This window comes from Mobula hypostoma, chromosome 19 (assembly GCF_963921235.1).
Source record: "Mobula hypostoma chromosome 19, sMobHyp1.1, whole genome shotgun sequence".
In the NCBI taxonomy this organism is placed as follows: domain Eukaryota; kingdom Metazoa; phylum Chordata; class Chondrichthyes; order Myliobatiformes; family Myliobatidae; genus Mobula; species Mobula hypostoma.
In genome coordinates this window covers 21838819-21858989 of record NC_086115.1, presented here as the reverse complement: position 1 = coordinate 21858989, position 20171 = coordinate 21838819, and the positions used below count along the sequence as shown (strand labels likewise).

Sequence of the window (20171 nt, the reverse complement as noted above, 5' to 3'; positions counted from 1 at the left end):
ATGTAAATTTACAAATATTACTAGGTCACAATGGTGCTACTTCAATAAGGCAGATCATATAGTTCTGTAACACTGTTATTGTGCAAAGAATAAAAAATATAGGGCCCCAAGGGATGATAAGATTAATTAGCCCCCTGTAAATTATCCCGAAAGTATAGTGAATGGCAGAATTTGGTGGGGATTGTTCAGAACGTGGGAGAGTAAAGAAATGGCATTCACATAGGCTGGTGCAAATGGGAGGATGATAGCTGGTATGGACTCGATGGACCTAAAGGACTGTTATGTGCATTATGACTCATTTAGTGACTAAATCAAATTTCAATTTTCGTAAGTGGCTTTTTGGAATTTTTAACCATTGCTTTGTAACTTGTACAAATCTGCTATTTCTTCTATGTAAATCCCACGTCTATTATAAAACCTAATTAAAGCCAAGCACAAATATAATGCAAAGTACATTAGTTGGAATTTGATGCTTGGACACCAACGCAGAACTCAGTTTGATATCATTGGAAGTAACTGAGGTTTCTCTGCATGTGCGAAAGGTTCAGTTTTAATAGCATTAGGTGGGATACTATAAATGCAACTGAGGAGGGCCCTGGTAACCTTTGCAGTACTTTGTGAGAGTGGTGGTTGATGGTTGGCATTGTAGTTTGATTACCCAGTGGATCTCAAAATGCATCAATGAACCATAACAATGGATAGAAGTGCTTAGGTCTGTAAGGTAATGAAAAAGTTATAGAATAAGGTAATAAAATGCTTTGATTGTCTTTTGGATATGTCCTGTGTTTTAAAATGATCATTCCTAGTTGACATAGACAGCCATGAATAGCTGGCTTGCCCTCAAATGGCAAACCATATTCTTGAACTTCTGCAGTCGTATGAGGTTAATTAGTTAGAATCTGGATCCACCTAGTACATTACAGCCAAACATACTTACTTCCTACAAATCAAAGTGAAGTCATGGTACCTGCATGAGTCCTAATATGCCTGCTTGCTGGCTGAGTGAAGCAGTCATTCTTCTATTCCTTCTCCAGGAACACTCCTAAATCATTCTCTATAATTCCAACTGTATTGTATCTGACCATAAAGCCATATAACATCAGAGAAGAATTAGGCCATTCAGCCATTTGGGTCTGCTCTCTCATTCAACCATATTTTCCCTCTTAATTCCATTCTCGTTTTCTCGCTGTAACCTTTGATGCCTTTACAAATCAAAATATCGCATTACCAAGTAATTTGTTCTCCACAGCCATCTATGCAAAACTTATCAGTATTATCATCTTCACCACGACTTCCACTCTGCTCTCAAACTCATGTGGATAATTTCTGACGTTCTCTCCCTTTTCTAGATCTTTACATCTTCATCTCAGGAGACAAACTATCCACAAATATTTACTATAAACCCACCAACCTCCATGGCTACTTAGACTATACCTCTTCACTTTGTCTCTTTTGAAAGGATGCCCTTCCTTTCTCCCAGTTTTTCCATCTCTACTGTATCTGCTCTCAAGATGAGGATTTCTGTTACAGAACATCTAAACTGTCCTCTTTTTTCTGGAAGTGTGGTTTCCCTTCTGCTGTGGTTGATGGAGACCGATTTTGTATCTCCTCAGTTTCTTGTACTTCTTTGCACACCCTGTCGCCCCAGACAGAACAGAGATATAGTTCTAGTCCTTACTTTTTGTTCTATGAGCCTCTGCATCCAGCACATCATCCCTTTTTTTCCCCCATTTCTGCCAGCTGCAATGAGATCTGCAACCACAAGCTATGTAATCTCCTCCCCATCGCTTTGTCTTCTGTACTGACCACTTCCTCCACGACTCCTTGGCCAGCTCATCCTTTCACACCTATCCATTCCTGACCCCCAGCACATTCCCCTGCCTTCAGAGTAGATGGACCCTTGCCCTTACGCCTATTCCCTCACCACCATTCAGGTAACTAAGAGCTCACCTAGGTGAAGCATAGGTTCACGTGCACCTCTTCCAACCTTGACTACTGTATTTTGCGCTCCCATTGTGGCCTACTCTACATCAGTAAGACTAAGTACGGACTGGGTGGCTGCTTTGCAGAGCACCTGCACTTAGTCCTCAATGGCCATCCCGAGCCTGCAGACCATTTCAGCTCGCCTTCCCTTTCCCACACAAACTTGCCCATATAAGGAATAAAACCTTATACTCTGCCTGGGTAGTCTACAACGCAATAGCGTGAATACTGAGTTTTCCAATTTTAGGTAACCCCTCCTTTTTTTTTAACCTGCCTAGCATGCTCCCTTCTGATCCTCCTCCAGTGCTCTCACTTTTGTCCCTTTTACTACAATCCTTTTAGCTCTCCTTCACCCATCATCACCCCCTTCCGGTTCCCTCCACACATTATACACACTCCACCCAATCTGGTTCCCACTGCTTTTCACCTCTCCTCTAATGATTCCTATTCTTACCTTGATTATTTTAACTGTATCCAGCATTATGTTAGCACTTTATGTTATTGCTCATCTCCCTTTACAGCTGTCACCTCTCTTCAGACCTCCTTCCATCTTTGTTTTTCCTCTGTCCACCTCCATCTATCACTCACCTGCACATTCCTTTGCTAACCTGCCTATCTGCCTGGTATCTAGCACCCTTCCTCAGTCCACCAATTGCCTTGAAATTCTTCCTTGACACTCTCCTTCTCCTCTTTATACTGGCTTTGTTGCCTTTCCAGTCTCAGTGCTCATACAGGGTTTCCACCTGAAATGTTGACAATTCCTACCCCCCACCCCAAAGATGTTATTCTATCAGATTTTTTGCTCCTCCAGATTCCAGCATCGATAGACTCTTGCCTTCATACAATGGAAGTCACTAATTTTGGGTTCATAAAACATTGTTCAAAAGATACAATAAAGAAATCATAGAAATGAACTACCAAAATTAGACAAGGTGCATTCAGACTATTATTCACAGAAAACATTACCTTTAATGGTTTCTTGAAGTCAACGTTCTTGCTTTTTCTCAATACTTGCACAGCATCTTCAACAATATGGTCCCTTCGTACAATCAGCACAAGACAAGGATTAACTGTATCAGCCACAGGCAAGAAAAAGGATGAAAAGTTTTGTCTGTGTGCCTGGTCAACTGCCATCTGAAATGTGGAAAAAGTTAGGAATTGGTTTAATGTTCAATATATTTTAAAAAACACTAAGATAAAAGTGGAATGATTATCAGAAAACCAGGATAAAAACATCTAAAGGTACGCATTTTAAAATAATTTCACAAAGCAGTAGAACATTTTCTATGGCAACAACACCAAAGCAATTCATATTTTAGTAATTCAATTTGACTGCCAGGATCTAGATCTACTGTTTAAAAAAAATCTCCAAAAATATGCACAACTTTCCCACCTTTAAATGAGATCTTGATAAAATTTCATGTCTCAGAATAGTTCTTAGCATTTCAAAGATGCCAAGACATTGCCCACTATAAAAAAATTCCACCTCAAGTTACCCAGATTTTCTTGGAGTGTGGCATGTTTTTAACAAAGAATTTATATCCAAAATCAAAATATAGTAAGGACACGGTTAAAAGCAAAACCTAAAGACTTCCTATTATTATCACCCCTAAGTAGCTATTTTACAATTTGATCATGAAACTTTGGGTAATTTTCATCCCACTAGGGAGGGGAATGAAAGAACACATTCGTCTACTTTAGTTACCTAAAACCTGATTAAAGCCTCATATAACTTAATGAGTCTTCATTCTTGTTACACTTATCTAAATACTAACTCAGGGATAGGTTTCTTCCATGCGTGAGGTGCATAAATGAAACTTGGACTTTGGTTTTACTGGAAGCTTAGACAAAACAGATGAAAGCAACTTTAACTACATACAAACATTAATAAGCTTATCTTTTAGAACAAGATTCCAACTAAGATATCAAAGTGTGTAAAGGCAAATGATGGTAAGACATTTAGGACCAAGATGAGGAGAAACTTCTTCACCTAAGAATGGTGAACCTGCAGAATTCTCAACTACAGAAGGCAGTACTGACCACGTCACTGAATATAGGTAAAAAAACAGTTCTAGACAAAAAGGCTTCAAGAGTAGAAAAAGTAGGAATTTTAGTATTGAGACAAGAGGATCAGCAATGATTATACTGAATGGCACAGTGACTTGAAGGGCTAAATCGCCTTTTCTTTTTGTTTTTCTAAGTCTGTGTTTTACCATCATAAAAATAAAGCTGGTTTATAAATGTTCCAACATTAGCTTCCATTGTGGTAAGTTACTCCACTTGCATATGAAATAACAGATTCTGAAGATAATCAATTTAGCTGTATAATCATGTAACTGGGTTGATGCTATTCCCAATACACAATCACGGTGTTTCCCTACCACCATCATCAATGCTGCTTTTACCAGCATCTTCAATATTTCCCACACATCTGCTGCACCCAGTCGTAACAAGGATAAGGCTCCCTTTGTCCTTATCTGTCATACCACAAGTACATGGTACATGGAGCTTTGAAGAATAGAAGGCTATGGGTAACCCGAGGTAATTTCTAAAATAAGGACATGCTCGGCACAGCTTTGTGGGCCAAAGGGCCTGTATTGTGCTATAGGTTTTCTATGCTTCAATGTTAAGTCTCCTTATCTAGCACATTATTCTCCTTAACTTCTGCCATCTACAACAGGATCCTCCCAATAAGCACATCTTTCCCACCGCCTCTCCTGCTCCACTGTCCATGGGGATTGCTCTCCATGTGACTTTCTTGACCACTCATCTCTCTGCACTGGTCTTCCTCCTGGCACTTATTCCAACAATCAGTACAAGTGCTACACCGGCCCTTGCATCTCCTTCCTCACCGCCAGTCAGGGCCCCAAAATGTCCTTCTAGGTAAGGCAAAACTTCACCTGTGTGTCTGACTGGGTCATCTACTGTATCTGGTGCTCCCGAATGCAGTCTCCTCTACATCAGCGAGATCCAATACAGATTTGGGGGCTGCTTTGTCGAGCACCTTCACTCTGTCCGCCGCAAAAGGCAGGATCTCCCATAACTACCCATGGTGACATCCCATTTTCATTCTGACATATCTACCCATGACCTCTTCTACTGCTACAATGATCTGGATTTAATTTATTACACTGGACAGCAAATTATTTTTTGAAAATGTTGCTTCCTCAGAAATGTTTTGTGGTTATGATAGACTGCTTGAAGCAGAACACAAATATAGTCTCAGACTACCTAGGAATTTGGAGAAATAAATTAACTTTTATTGAATATAATGTATTTCATTGTATAACAGTGTTGATGCTTTGCAATAGTTCAACTAAGATAAAAATATTTTGTTGATGATTTTCATTTGTACTCAGTGTCTACGGCTTCTCACTCAAGTGCCCAACAATAATCAGCCAGCATCGGTGGATTCCAGTTGCCCTGATAGTGTTTCTCCAAGACAGTAAAGGCGATAACTTTTCACCATGTTCGTCACTGACAGTGCCAAAATTTACAGGGAAGTAGTCTAAATGGGAATACAGAAAATGAATCTTTAGTGATATATTACACTTCATGGTTTTGTATGCTTGAAGTATGTTGTTAACCAGTTGCATGTAACTTGCTGCTCTGTAGTTGCCAAGAAAATTTTCAACAAAATCCTTGAATGTGTTCCATGCGATTTTCTCTGGTTCAACTAGAAATTCTTCAGGTTAATGACCTGTTTGATTTGTGGACCAACGAAAATACTTTCCTTAACCTTGGCATCAGTTAGACTGGGAAGCATCTGTCTCAAATATCAAAGTCTTTAATGGAAATTTTTTGTGTCATTTTGCCATCCTGATGATACGAGAGCAAAAGGATCATGTGACGGACTGGTACTTCTGTCTGATCATTATCCAGTCTCCGTTCAGCCATGAGACCTGTGCCACATGATGAAAGCCTTCCAGTACTGAAGCTACCACAGACATGGAGTCTAGAGGAGGTGGACAAAGATGCCATGAAGCTCAAGGCAAAATGGAAAATGACACTTGTACAGATACAGATTTTGAACCCTTTATGTCGAGTGTGCCTAATCTGATAACTCAATCTGTTGGAGGCTGTGTTTTTGGCGAGTTGTGCTTTCTCTCACTCTCTCATTGGTGGGCAAGAGATTGTTGCCAATTCTTGAGCCACAGAACTCAAAAATAAAGCGGTGCAATGGACTTTTAACACTGTAAATTAGTGAGTTGTTTTGTTACGTCTCTCCTCTCGCTGTGAAAGGGAACACCTCTTTTTCCCTTTAATAGGGAGAGAGAGCTTGTGACATGTCAAATTGTCAGGTGAACAGTTAGTTTTTGTTGGTCTGCAGATCATGGTGTTCAGTGGGGACTTAGCTATTGTATGCTTGGTGGGTGGAGGGTGCAGATGCTGTTTTGCAGAAGTGGATGAGGCTGAGTCATTGATTTGCTGCTGTTTGTGCATAGGAGGGGGAGCAGGGGGGCTTTGGTGTTCTAGCATCTTAATTGTCACTCATTCTTTGGGGCACTCTTCTGTTTTTGTGGATGTCTGCGACAAAAAATATTTCAGGATGTATATTGTGTATATTGTATACATTGCTCTGATATTAAATGGAACTATTGAAAAGTTCACTATCACAAATACTTCTAAAAATAGTCAAACAATATGCTATGTAGAGTATGCGCGTCAACTTGAATATATATATGCAAATGCAATGCATAGAAGTGTGTGTGTGTGTGTGTGCGCGTACGTGCATGTGAGAGAGATGCTTTTATAGCCTTTCTAAAACTGGTGTTGCCATGCAGCATCTGTCCTGCCAAAGCATGCCTGGACAAGATAGAAAATTTTCAGCTTACATTGTTGGCAACATTTGAATTGATTTGAACTATGAATTGAAATGACAAACATAGGTGAGTTCAGAGAAAATGGTGTGTGAAAGGGAAATTTCATGGTGATTTTCATGACCAGCAGCCCAAAATCCACACCCAAAAGTATTCAGGAAGCAAGTACTTCAAATTCAGTGTATTGATCACATGTACATTGAAACTTACAGTAAAGTACATCATTTGCATCAGCAACCAACACATTTGAGGATGTGTTGGGGACAGCCCACAAGTCTTACCATAATTTCTGGCCCATAATGCTCAGCAGAACAAGGTGCAGCTGACATTCTACAAGCAAGAAACCCCTCTTTCATCCCCCCCCCACCCATGGGTCCTGCCATCCCAGGAAAGGCTGCCTCCAGGCCTCCATCCTCCAGACAGTGGTGCCGGACTTACAGACACTGGGCTTTCGACCTCCAGATTTGCTGACCTAGAGGATTCAACCTTCTACCTCCAGACTTGCCAACTGTGAGCTTCCATATCCGGACTCAGATTGTAGGAGTGATACCTTATATTCCGTAGGAGTCGCATCCAAACAGATGGCATTAATATTGATTTTTCTCCCCCTCACTCCTTCACTCTTTTCCCATCCTCACTCTGGTAACTCTCTCACCCCTTTTCTCCTTACCTGCCCATCTCCTTCCTCTGGTTCTCATCCTCTTTCCAGGGGTCACTTTCCTCTCCTATTAGATTTTTCTTCTTCAACCCTTTACCTCTTTCACCTCCCAGTTTCTTTTATGATGTTGCCAACTGCTTACACAAATAACTTGCAATTTTGTTACAAAGAAGATAGGCTGTACATAGAACATTGGCTTATGACCAGTAGTGAAAACAATTATGTGGATTTAAAGCTTTCCCAATATCAACATCACAGTTAAGTGACACAAAATTCTATGTAATTTTGACCACAATCATTCATTGTAGCACCCTGGATCAGAGAAACATTTCTGCAACACCCACCTTACAGGAATTCCTGTGCTAAGAAAGGGATTTTTATCATCCTTTGAGTTTGGACCTCAGAATTATTTGCCAGTAAATTGGTGAAGTCTAAAGCAGAATTCACCTTCTGGAAAATTATGCAACTGAAGATCATCAACAGCTGGAAAGGATCCCAAACGTTTAAATATTTTTAAACTAAGCCATAGCAGCAACCAAACAGAAATTTTACCATTTGTTTAGTCTCCAAATTATAAAATGAAGGATGTTTACTAAGGTAGCTCTTTTTTTTAAAGAAAAGGTGGTACCTTGACAATTTTAAATATCAATATTTACATGATAAAGTTGTAGAGGCTGTTTTTTAAAACCATAATTTATAACGTCAATCTAGCATATAAAACAATAAAAACTGAATGGTACTAAATTACAATTCATTGTTTCTGATGAATATATAAATTAGAAGCAGAAATACTTCATTCAATCCTTTAAGCCTGCTTCTGTTTCATACGTCAGTGAAGTTGTGGCTGATATGAATACAACTTCAATTCCCCATTCTCTCAAAACTCTGGTAACCTTTCATCTCATTTGTCAAGAATCTATTTACTTTTGTTTTAAAATATCCGGAGTTTGACCTGTTCTTTGATGAAGGGAGTTCCAAAGTCTAATGTACCTCAGAAAAAAATTCCGTCAACTGCCTCGAACAGATGATCTGAGTTTTATGTTGTTTCCTAGTTCTAGAAACTCCCATAAGATGAAACACATCAAGATTCCTCAGGAGAATCATTCAGATATGCTCTCATTTTTCTAAACTTCAGCTAACAGAAATCTAGCCTGACCAGCACTTGCTCAAAATACAGCAATTTATTCTAAGTATCAATTTAATAAGGAAACCTTGAACTACTTTCAACGTATTAATATCCTATCAAATAAGGAGACTAATATTGCACACAGTTTAGGCAGTCCCCAGGTTACAATTGGGATCTGTTCCTGACAACTGTACATAACTGTAATTGTATATACATTAGAAATGAATAAAAACAATATGTGGAAGATGATCACAGAAACAGCTCTGTCATGAGAGCAAGCAGGTGCAGGAAGAGCAGCTGACGGCCAGCTGTACTGACTTAGTAAGTAAGCAAGTGAATTTGCTCGCAATCAACAGGAATTCTGCAGATGCTGGAAATTCAAGCAACACACATCAAAGTTGCTGGTGAACGCAGCAGGCCAGGCGGCATCTGTAGGAAGAGGTGCAGTCGACGTTTCAGGCCGAGACCCTTCGTCAGGACTAACTGAAGGAAGAGTGAGTAAGGAATTTGAAAGTTGGAGGGCGAGGGGGAGATCCAAAATGTTAGGAGAAGACAGGAGGGGGAGGGATAGAGCCAAGAGCTGGACAGGTGATAGGCAAAAGGGGATAAAAGAGGATCATGGGACAGGAGGTCCAGGAAGAAAGACAAGGGGGGGGGACCCAGAGGATGGGCAAGAGGTATATTCAGAGGGACAGAGGGAGAAAAAGGAGAGTGAGAGAAAGAATGTGTGCATAAAAATGAGTAACAGATGGGGTACGAGGGGGAGGTGGGGCCTTAGCGGAAGTTAGAGAAGTCGATGTTCATGCCATCAGGTTGGAGGCTACCCAGACGGAATATAAGGTGTTGTTCCTCCAACCTGAGTTTGGCTTCATCTTTACAGTAGAGGAGGCCGTGCATGGACATGTCAGAATGGGAATGGGATGTGGAATTAAAATGTGTGGCCACTGGGAGATCCTGCTTTCTCTGGCGGACAGAGCATAGATGTTCAGCAAAGCGGTCTGCCAGTCTGCGTCGGGTTTCGCCAATATATAAAAGGCCACATCGGGAGCACCGGACGCAGTATATCACCCCAGTCGACTCACAGGTGAAGTGTTGCCTCACCTGGAAGGACTGTTTGGGGCCCTGAATGGTGGTAAGGGAGGAAGTGTAAGGGCATGTGTAGCACTTGTTCCGCTTACATGGATAAGTGCCAGGAGGGAGATCAGTGGGGAGGGATGGGGGGGGACGAATGGACAAGGGAGTTGCGTAGGGAGCGATCCCTGCGGAATGCAGAGGGGGGGGGAGGGAAAGATGTGCTTAGTGGCGGGATTCCGTTGGAGGTGGCGGAAGTTACAGAGAATAATATGTTGGACCCGGAGGCTGGTGGGGTGGTAGGTGAGGACCAGGGGAACCCTATTCCTAGTGGGGTGGCGGGAGGATGGAGTGAGAGCAGATGTACGTGAAATGGGGGAGATGCGTTTAAGAGCAGAGTTGATAGTGGAGGAAGGGAAGCCCCTTTCTTTAAAAAAGGGAGACATCTCCCTCGTCCTAGAATGAAAAGCCTCATCCTGAGAGCAGATGCGGTGGAGACGGAGGAATTGCGAGAAGGGGATGGCATTTTTGCTCAGTGTTCCTAGTTCTGCTTGGCTTCACACAGGAGATTCTGCTGATGCTGGAAATCTTCAGCATATAAACACAAAATGCTGGATGAATGCAGTAGGTCAAATAGAATCTATGGAGGCGAATAAACAGTTGATGTTTTGGGTTGAAAACCTTCATCAGAACTGCATGTTGTGTCTGCTTGGCTTGATCTAGCCCAAGTGTTGTGGCTTGGAGCCATAGTGGTGGGGGTGGGGGAGGGGGCAGAAGGCACACAGAAATGCTCCATTCCCACCTAGCAGCATCCCATCCATCCTGAATGCTCATTTGTACAGGCTGTCCACAAGTTAGGCATTCCTGTGGAGGGTCTAAACACCAAATACGGTTTCATCAATGCCCAAATAATTGGAGCACAATTTCCTGCATTTCCTCCTTCCCAACAATAAGTGATAACAGTTTTCAAACTTTCCTAATTACTTGCTTCACCTGGAAACTAGCTTTTGTGAAACATTCACTTGGAAATAGTCTTTTGTGACACATAAAAGACAGTGATATGAAACATTGTTTCTCTAAAAATTATTGCTCTCTGCTGAATTTTTTTTGGGATATTCTGATTTGCAACACTTGCTCTGATAGACATGTCTAATATTGCAGCAATGCTTTCTCTTACATAAACTTCACTTTAAATACATTATAATAGGTTATTGTTATGACTTTAATGATTGACAGACAACATACTCACCTGCATTTGTAACATGGCATCGGTCTGCAACAATGTGGTTTTTGCTTGAGCATCAAATACAAATGGGTAAGTACAGATTGTAATCGGCATATCCGGCAACTAAAACAATGTAAATGAATAAAGTTAAACGCATTAATCTGGAGTCAAAAGATAGATTTCATCAGGTCCTGGAAATGAATCATTGAACAACAAACAATTGCATGCAGCAAACAGGAACTAGAAATTGACCATCGATATTAATTGAATGAATTAATGGAGGTCTCATTTACTCTCTGTCAAAATAGCATCATGAGATCATGACACCCACTTGACAGTGCACCTCATCTGTAGTATGGCACTGGATTGTTAGCCTAGATATTCTATGGAAATCTCTGGAATGGAACATAAACCAAATCACCAAATGAATGAAGATGGAACAGCAACACCATATAGGCATCTCAGCATCAATGTCACAAATGTACATTTTTGTAAAACCTTATTCAAGGTCTTACTAAAACAATTCTGTTCCAATTATTATTGGTACATTTGTTATTTTAAGTTTCATGACTATATCTGCTTTTAGATCAGCTTAAGTTGTCTAAACTTACTCAGTACAGAGTAACAGTAGAAGACATTGTAAAATGATTTGTTATTTTAAAAATGCAAACACGAGGAAATCTGCAGATGTTGGAAATTCAAGCAACACACACAAAATGCTGGTCGACGCATTTTGTGTGTGTGATTTGTTATTTACTGGCTTGTGAATGGCAAATCTAAAGAAAAGAGTGCAACCAATCCTTTGAAACTTAGGGATTACTTATTTTGGGTTGTTTGATAATATTAAATGGCTGAACCCCATCTACAAGCCACAAAGCTGACCAACACCTCCAGCTATTAACCTAACCACCCACTATCGCTTATCATTTCCTGTCAGAATCACTTTGCACTTGGATACTCCTGTCACGTTATGTACGTACAATTAGTCTATGTACACAGGTAACCTTATGTATTTATATCTATTGTGTTCTTTATGCTTATTGTGTTTTCTTTTTAATGCTGCATCTGATCCGGAGTAACAATCATTTCATTCTCCTTTACACTTGTGTATTGACAATAGACAACAAGCAATATTTGTTAAACTGCACTTCTGAAATGCAGCATAGGTCTGTCATCCAGAATTGCAGCTTGTATTTCAGGTGTGAAATTATGGATAGTTGCAGCTGAAGAACTTATACCATATAATTTTTTTCTAGTCAACTTTTTCTTTTACTTGACATTAGTTAATTAGGTTCAGTTAAATTGATCTTAACATTTAGTTTCACATGAAGTCCATAGAAACATTATTCAGAACTTTTAAGTATAGACAAAAATCTTTTACTTACTACTCCATATACTTGACGTTGAAGCCAATTTACATAATCATTTCTGATGTCTATTAAGTCTTGTATTTCATGGATATAGAATTTATCATACTGGATTATCTGCCCAGCTTTCTCATTCACCTGAATGAAAAGAATTGAAACACTCCAAAATAAGTTTTGAGAGCACTGTTTTTAAAGTAACAAAGTAAAACTGAAGGACAAAGTCAAATACAACATCAGTTATCAAGTATATGCAAATACAGTTTGCATGAACTTACCCTATGAAGAATAGCCAATACTTCCAGAGAAGTTTTTAGAAAATTATTCCATGTTATTTGCTCAGAATTAGGCATGCCAACCTCAGCCAATTTCAGAAGAAATACTACAACATCCTTATAAAGTTCCACAACCTTCTTAAAGAAAGCAGGTTCCAGTGCTGCCCACCAATTTTCTAGGACGGATGGATGAATTTGAATGGGTAAATGGCATTTCAAAAGACATAACACACATGTACAAGTATTATAATAAACCTCAGGCAAGTCAGGTATCATCAGGAAAGAGAAACAGTTAACGTTTTGGATCAGAATCCTGTGCCACACTGGGAAAAAAGAAAATCAAGTTAGATGAGAAGATGGGTAGAACAAAGGGAATCTCTGATAGGGAGAGTTCAAAAGTTAAGGAGTCTCTTTCTATAGGTACAGCCTGACCTGCTGTGCGTTTCCAGTTTTGCATTTACACAAAAGCTCAGCTGTTGTTGTAAAATACAAGATAGCAGCTTCCTGATTTAGATGTCTCAATTTTTTTAAAATCTGAACTGTCAATCAGGATATTTTCAATTAGTTTTCATATATATAGGGAGCTTAAAATTAAGCAATATTAGGAGACAGTGATCATATGATAAAATTCACCCTGCAGTTTGAGAAGGATAAGATACAGTCAAATGTATCAGTATTACTGTAGAGTAACGGGAATTACAGAGGCATGAGAGGATCTGGCCAATTTTGATTGGAAGGATACACTAGTAGGGATGATGGCAGGATGGCAATGGCTAGAGTTTCTGAAGGCAATTAGGAAGGTGCAAGATAGATACATCCCAAAGATGAGAAGTAGTCTAAACCGAGGATTAGGCAACCATATAATGGTTGACAGGAGATGTCACAGACAGCATAGAAGGAATAAAAAGCCAGAAGGAGAAAAAAGATGAAATATCATGATAAGCTAACTAATAATATGAAAGAGAATACTAATTTTTTAAAAAAAGATATATAAAGAGTAAAATAGAAGCTAAAGTGGGTATCAGACCACTGGAAAATGACGCTAGAAGGGTAGTATTGGGGGAACAAGAAATGGCAGATGAACTTAATATGTATTTTGTATCAGTCTCTACTGTGGAAGACATTAGAAGTATGCCTGAAATTTGAGAATGTCAGGTGGAAAAATGAGTTACTGCTATTACTAAGGAGAAGATGCTTAGGAAGAAAAGTCTGAAGGTAGATAAATCACTTGGGACCAGATGGACTATAACCCAGGGTTCTGAATGATGTTGATGGAGGCATTAGTAAAAATCTTTCAAGAATCACTAGATTCCAGAATGGTTCTGGAACAGTGGAAAATTGCAAATGTCACTCCACTGTTTAAGAAGGGAGAGAGGCCGAACAAAGGAAACTATATACCAGTTAGCCTGACTTCTAATTAAGAATGAGTTTTTGTGGTACTTGGAAGTACATGATAAAATAGACCAAAGTCAACATGGTTTCCTTAAGGGGAAATCTTGCTTGATAAATCTGTTGGAATTATTCAAAGTACATTTATTATCAAATTATATTATTGTTATATTGTATCCAACCTTGAGATTCGTCTTCTTGCAGGCAGCCACAAAGAAACACAATAGAAGCCATTAAAAAACCCACATATCAACCAACAAACATCCACTGTGTGAAAAAAAGAAACAAATCATGCAAACAATAAGTTAAATAACACGCAAAACATTAACTTCAGAGTCCCCGTGTTCTTTGAGGAAGTAATAGGCAGGATAGACAAAAAAACTCAGTGGATATTGTTTACTTGGATTTTCAGAAGGCTTTTGACAAGAAGCTGCACAAGGTTGCTTAACAAGATAAGAGCCATGGTATTACAGGAATGGATATAAGATTGACTGGCAAGAGGAAGAGTGGAAATAAAGGGGGTCTTTTCTATTTGGTGCCAATAATTAGTGATATTCCAGAGGGGTCAGTGTTGAGACTGCTTCTTTTCACATTACATATGTTAATGTTTTGGATGAGGGAATTGATGGTTTGTGGCCAAGTTTGTGAATGATACGAAGATAGGTGAAGGGGCAGTTAGTGTTGAGAAAGTAGGGAGTCTACAAAGACTCAAGACAGTTTGAGAGAATGTGCAAAGTGGCAGATGCAATATAGTGTAGGGAAGAGAATGGCCATGGACCTTGGTAAAAGGAATAAAACCATAGGTTATTTTCTCAACAGGGAGAAAAATTCAAAAATCAGTTACAAGTGGACTTGAGTTCTTGTGCATTATTCCCTCAAGGTTGAGTCAGTGGTAAAGAAGGCAAATGCAATGTCAGCATTCATTTCAGGAGGACTAGAATGTGATGCTGAGGCTTTATCGGGCACTGGTCAGATTGCAGCTAGAGTACTGTGAGTAGCTTTGGGCCCCTTTTGTAAGAAAAGGTGTGCTGACATTGGAAAGGGTACAGAGGAGGTTCTGGAAATGAAAGGGTTAATGTATGAAGATCGTTTGACTTCTGGGCCAGTACTCGCTGCAGTTCAGAAGAGTGGTGGGGGGGGGGAGAATCTCATTGAAACCTATCAAATATTGAAAAACCTAGATGAGCAGAGAGGATGCTTCCTGTAGTGGGTGAGTGTAGGGCCAGAGGGCATAGTCTCAAAATATAGAGACATCCATTTAGAACAGAGATGAGGAGGGTAGGCATAGAGTAGTGAATCTGTGGAATTCATTGTCACAGATGGCCATGGAGGTTAAGTCATCAAGTGGGTTTAAAGCAGAGGGTGATAGGTTCTTGATTAGTCAGACATCAAAGGTTATGGGGAGAAGGCAGGAGAATGGGGTAGAAGGGGATAATAAATCAACCATGATGGAATGGCAGAGCAGACTTAGGCCATTTGGCCCAATGTCTTATGGTCTTACACAACTAATTACTTCATATTTTGATTTAAAATATCAACACGATGGCAAATACAATGATACTAACACAAACTTAAACTGAGCAGAAGTAACAGTCAAATTTCTGCACCATTAGCAATGAAACAATTTTCCTGTACTTCAGAAGTAAACATTTCAACACAGAATACTGGGCAATTCTTGTCTAGATATTTATTTCCCTGAATTGCCAATAGTTTTATAAAATATATTTACCAAGCACTTTCAGTGGAATTTTTTCCAATTTTATAATAGCCATTGCGAATGGAATAGCTAATGTCACATAATTGTTGGCGTCATTCATGGGAGGGCACTCTGGAAGAGTAATGTAGATCCTCAAGGCTTCTATATCAGGTGGGGATTTGGAAAGATTTGGAATTAAATTTTTCTCCATGCTAGCTGCAATCTAGAGACAAAAGACACATAGATCAACACTTGGAAACAGAAAATTAATTTAGAAACAGTCTTATTATTAAATCTTCTTTGAAGTTAAGTGTTTGCAAAAATCAGATAAATCTATGAGGATAAACCTTGCAAGGTCAGTATGAAACCATTTTGACTAAGGCGACTGTTGCTTTAACTCAAATTGGAACATTAATTCTTATAATGATAAATTGCCATTTCCCATACTTTAAAAGGATAATCTCAGCTCCCCACACTCTTTGTTCCATTTAATTCTTAATTTCTAGTAATTCTACAACCATATGTGAAGTTTGGGTCTGCATATTTCTGCAGGAATTCCTCAGGGTAGTATCCTATGCCGACTATCAATGATCTTCCTTTATTTGCATGGTGGAAAGTAAGGGTGTTTGTTAAAGATTGCATAATGTTTAGCATTAATAAATCCTCAGATAATGAAGCAGTCCAATACCAAACCTGGCAATATCCTGCCTGATAGGTAGCAAATAATGTTCCTGCCACACAAGTGTCAGGCAATTAAAATAATCAACAAAAGAAACTCCAGCAGTCAACTCTAACATTACCATCAGTATCCTGGGGTGGTTTGCCATTTACCAGAAATTAAAATGAAGTAACCATGTACAGAAAGAGGCTGTAAGAACAGGTAAGAGGCGAGGAATTCTGCAGCAAGTACTGTAACTCACTTGATTTCCCAAGCCTGTCCAACATCTACTGGGGGAGAGGTCTGTGCCAGGTGCCCAGCACAGTAGCATTTTCAATAACTTACTTCTCTATACACAATGCTATAATAAACCCTTTTAGCACCAGCTCCATAAGCATTTTAGTTCTCAGCAACGGATCTTTAAAGTACTACATATGTGAGGTAGTAATACACAAGCAAATTTGTCACGAGTTTTATGTTATTTTATTGAAGCATACACTCAGTGACCACTTTATTAGGTACCCCCTGTACCCCACCCACTTTAAGGTCCGATGTGTGTTCAGAGGTGCTCTTCTGCACACCACCATTGTAGCATGTGGTTATTTGAGTTGCCAGTCAGTCAGGCCATTCTCCTCTGAGCTCTCTCATTAACAAGGTATCTTCACCCACAGAACTGCCACTCACTGGATATTTTTTGTTCATCACACCATTCTCTGTCGTCTCTAGAGACTGTTGGGCATGAAAAACCTAGATCAGCAGTTTCTGAGATACTCAAACTACCCTGTCTGGTATCAACAATCACTTCATAGTCAAAGTCACTTTGATCACATTTCTTCTGCATTCTGAAATCTGGTCTGAATAAAAACTGAACCTCTTCAGCATGCATGCATGCTTTTATGTGGCAGTAACTCAACGCATAAATGGCTAATTAGATATTTGCATTAATGAGATGTGCACATATACAGGTGTGCGCCACTTAACGTCCGATCACATATACGTCCATAGTCCCGATCGGAGAACTGACGTAGCGGACATAACCAATCTGGTGTATCGCGCGTCTCTTGAGTGTAGTGGCGTTATCTCTGTTTAATTTTCTTTTGAAAATGTTAAAGTGCATCATGGCTTCCAAACGCAGCAAAACCACTCCTAGTGATAGCAGCAGCAAGAGGCAAAGGAAAAGTATTGATTTGCAAGTGAAAAGGTTATTAAACAACATGAAGGTGGAAAACCAGTGAATGCTATTGCTTGGGATTTAGGCATGTCGCACTCAATAATCACGACGATTCTGAAAAACAAAGAAAAAATTCTCGAAGCTGTTAAAGGATCGGCTTCACTGAAAACTACAAGGCTCACGAAAATGCAAGGGGGATCTATATCGAATATGGAGAATCGTAAACACAAAATATTCTGCAGCTGCTGGGGTCAAAGCATCACACTACAAGCTGGAGGAACTCAGCAGGTCGGGCAGCAACGATCAGTCAACACTTCGGGTCAGAACCCTTCATCAGGACTGAAGAGGGAAGGGGCAGAGGCCCTATAAAGTAGGTGGGGGGAGGGTGGGAAGGAGAAGGCTGGTAGGTTCCAGGTGAAAAACCAGTAAGGGGAAAGATAAAGGGGTGGGGGAGGGGAAGCAGGAAGGGGATAGGCAGGAAAGGTGAAGAAGGAATAGGGGAAAGCACAATGGGTAGTAGAAGGAGGTGGAACCATAAGGGAAGTAGAAGGCAGCTGGGGGAGGGGGCAGAGTGAAACTGGGATAGGGGAAAGGAGGGGGAGGGAATTACCAGAATTTGGGAGAATTCAATGTTCATACTAAGGGGCTGTAGACTACCCAGTCGGTATATGAGGTGTTGCCCCTCCAACTTGAGTTTAGCCTCATCATGGCAGTAGAGGAGGCCATGTATGGACATATCCGAATGGGAACGTGAAGCAGAGGTGAAGTGGGTGGCAACCGGGAGATCCTGTCTGTTGTGGCGGATGAAGTGGAGGTGCTCAACGAAGCGGTCCCCCAATCTGCGTCGGGTTTCACCGATGTAGAGGAGGCCGCACCAGGAGCACCAGATGCAATAGATGACCCCAACAGATTCACAAGTGAAGTGTTGCCTCACCTGGAAGGACTGTTTGGGGCCCTGAATGGTGGCAAGAGAGGAGATGTAAGGACAGGGGTAGCACTTACACTTACAGGGATAAGTGCCGGGTGGGAGATCCGTGGGGAGGGACGTGTGGACCAGGGAGTCGCAGAGGGAACGATCCCTGCTCCCTGCAGAAAGCGGAAAGAGGTAGAGAGGGAAAGGTGTGCTTAGTGGTGGGGTCCTGTTGAAGGTGGCGGAAATTGCAGAGGATAATGTGCTGGATCCGGAGGCTGGTGGGGTGGTCGGTGAGGACAAGGGGAACTCTGTCCCTGTTGTGGTGGCGGGAGGATAGGTTGAGGGCCTCAGTGCGGGAAATGGAGGAGATGCGGGTGAGGGCATCATTGATGATGGCAGAAGGGAAACCATGATCCTTAAAGAAAGAGGACATTTGAGATGTCCTGCAACGGAAAGCCTCATCCTGGGAGCAGATGCGGCGGAGACGGAGGAACTGGGAATAGGGAATGGTATTTTTGCATGTGGCCGGGTGGGAAGAGGTATAGTCGAGATAGTTATGAGAGTCAGTGGGCTTATAGAAGATGTCAGTGGACAGTCTGTCTCCAGAGATGGAGACCAAGAGATCGAGAAAGGGGAGAGAAGTGTCCGAGATAGACCAAGTGAATTTGAGGGCTGGGTGGAAGTTTGAAGTAAAGTCGATGAAATTGACAAGCTCAGCATGGGTGCAGGAAGCAGCACCAATGCAGTCAATGAGCTCAGCATGGATGAGCCTCTGCCCCTTCCCTCTTCAGTTCTGATGAAGGGTTCTGGCCCGAAACGTTGACTGATCATTTCCACGATGCTGCCTGACCTGCTGAGTTCCTCCAGCTTGTAGTGAGTGCTGCTCGGATAAGGAGAAATTGCTAATGACATGGATTTAGTCAATACAGGTACACTACAGTACTCCAAATAGGTTTGCTAAATATATAATATGGTGTTCGCACAACATCCAAATCACAGAATGTCCGATTTCACAGAACGTATCGTTGACGTCATGCGACGCATACCTGTACCTAATAAAGTAGCCACCGAGTGCATATCAAAAGATCTGTTATGCAATAAGCACACGCAAAGATACAGGGATAATATACTGTAATGCAGGACAATACAGGCCCTTCAGCCCACAATGTTGTGCCAATTCATTAACCTACTCCAAGATCAATCTAATCCTCCAACCCACATACCTCTTCATTTTTCTTTTATCCATATGTCTACCCAAGTCTTTTAAATGTCCCTAAAATACCTGGCTCTCTCAGCAGCACATTCCATGCACTTACCACTTTCCGTGCATAAACTTATCTCTATGTTGTAGGGGAAAGAATTGAGAAGACTAATAACTAGTAAATTGGAACGTGTATTCTGCTAAGCCTAGGAAAGTGAGAAAAGGAATGCAGCAGCAACATCAGTTTTCAGGAATTTCACTAATTATATAATACTGTGTGTGTTCATTGTTGTAAGTCATAATAATTATCATTTTTAAAATCAGGACCCAATCTGTTACCCAAGTCTTTTTGTACCCATTATTCTATTATCAAAATATAATTTAACTAGCAATTTTGTCAACTGAGAATGAAAAGGCTGTACCAAATTCATGCTCAGGTACAACAGCTTTCGTTTCCTGGTTTTTAGTAAATCAACTATTACTTCAAACACCAACTCTGTGTGGCCTTTTAGATTGCTCCTACACTGACATCTCCCAATGACCTTAAAAGCATGTCCCCTCATATTCCCTATTGCAACCCTGGGGAAAAAAGTGGTGGCTGTCTACTATCTGTGCCCCTCA

General features: G+C 40.7%; 1 protein-coding gene across 2 annotated transcripts in view; it reads right to left on the bottom strand.

Annotated features, from left to right (window-relative positions):
* The window catches only part of herc4 (HECT and RLD domain containing E3 ubiquitin protein ligase 4), a 118459-nt gene that overhangs the window by 27223 nt on the left and 71065 nt on the right, over window positions 1–20171 (bottom strand). For both annotated transcript variants that reach the window (XM_063071529.1, XM_063071530.1), the window contains exons 13-17: window positions 15641–15830; window positions 12526–12698; window positions 12269–12388; window positions 10908–11006; window positions 2950–3117 (exon numbers count right to left, since the gene is read on the bottom strand). In XM_063071529.1, the coding sequence (XP_062927599.1) occupies window positions 2950–3117; window positions 10908–11006; window positions 12269–12388; window positions 12526–12698; window positions 15641–15830 (750 nt within the window). The remainder of the gene's footprint in view (window positions 1–2949; window positions 3118–10907; window positions 11007–12268; window positions 12389–12525; window positions 12699–15640; window positions 15831–20171) is intronic.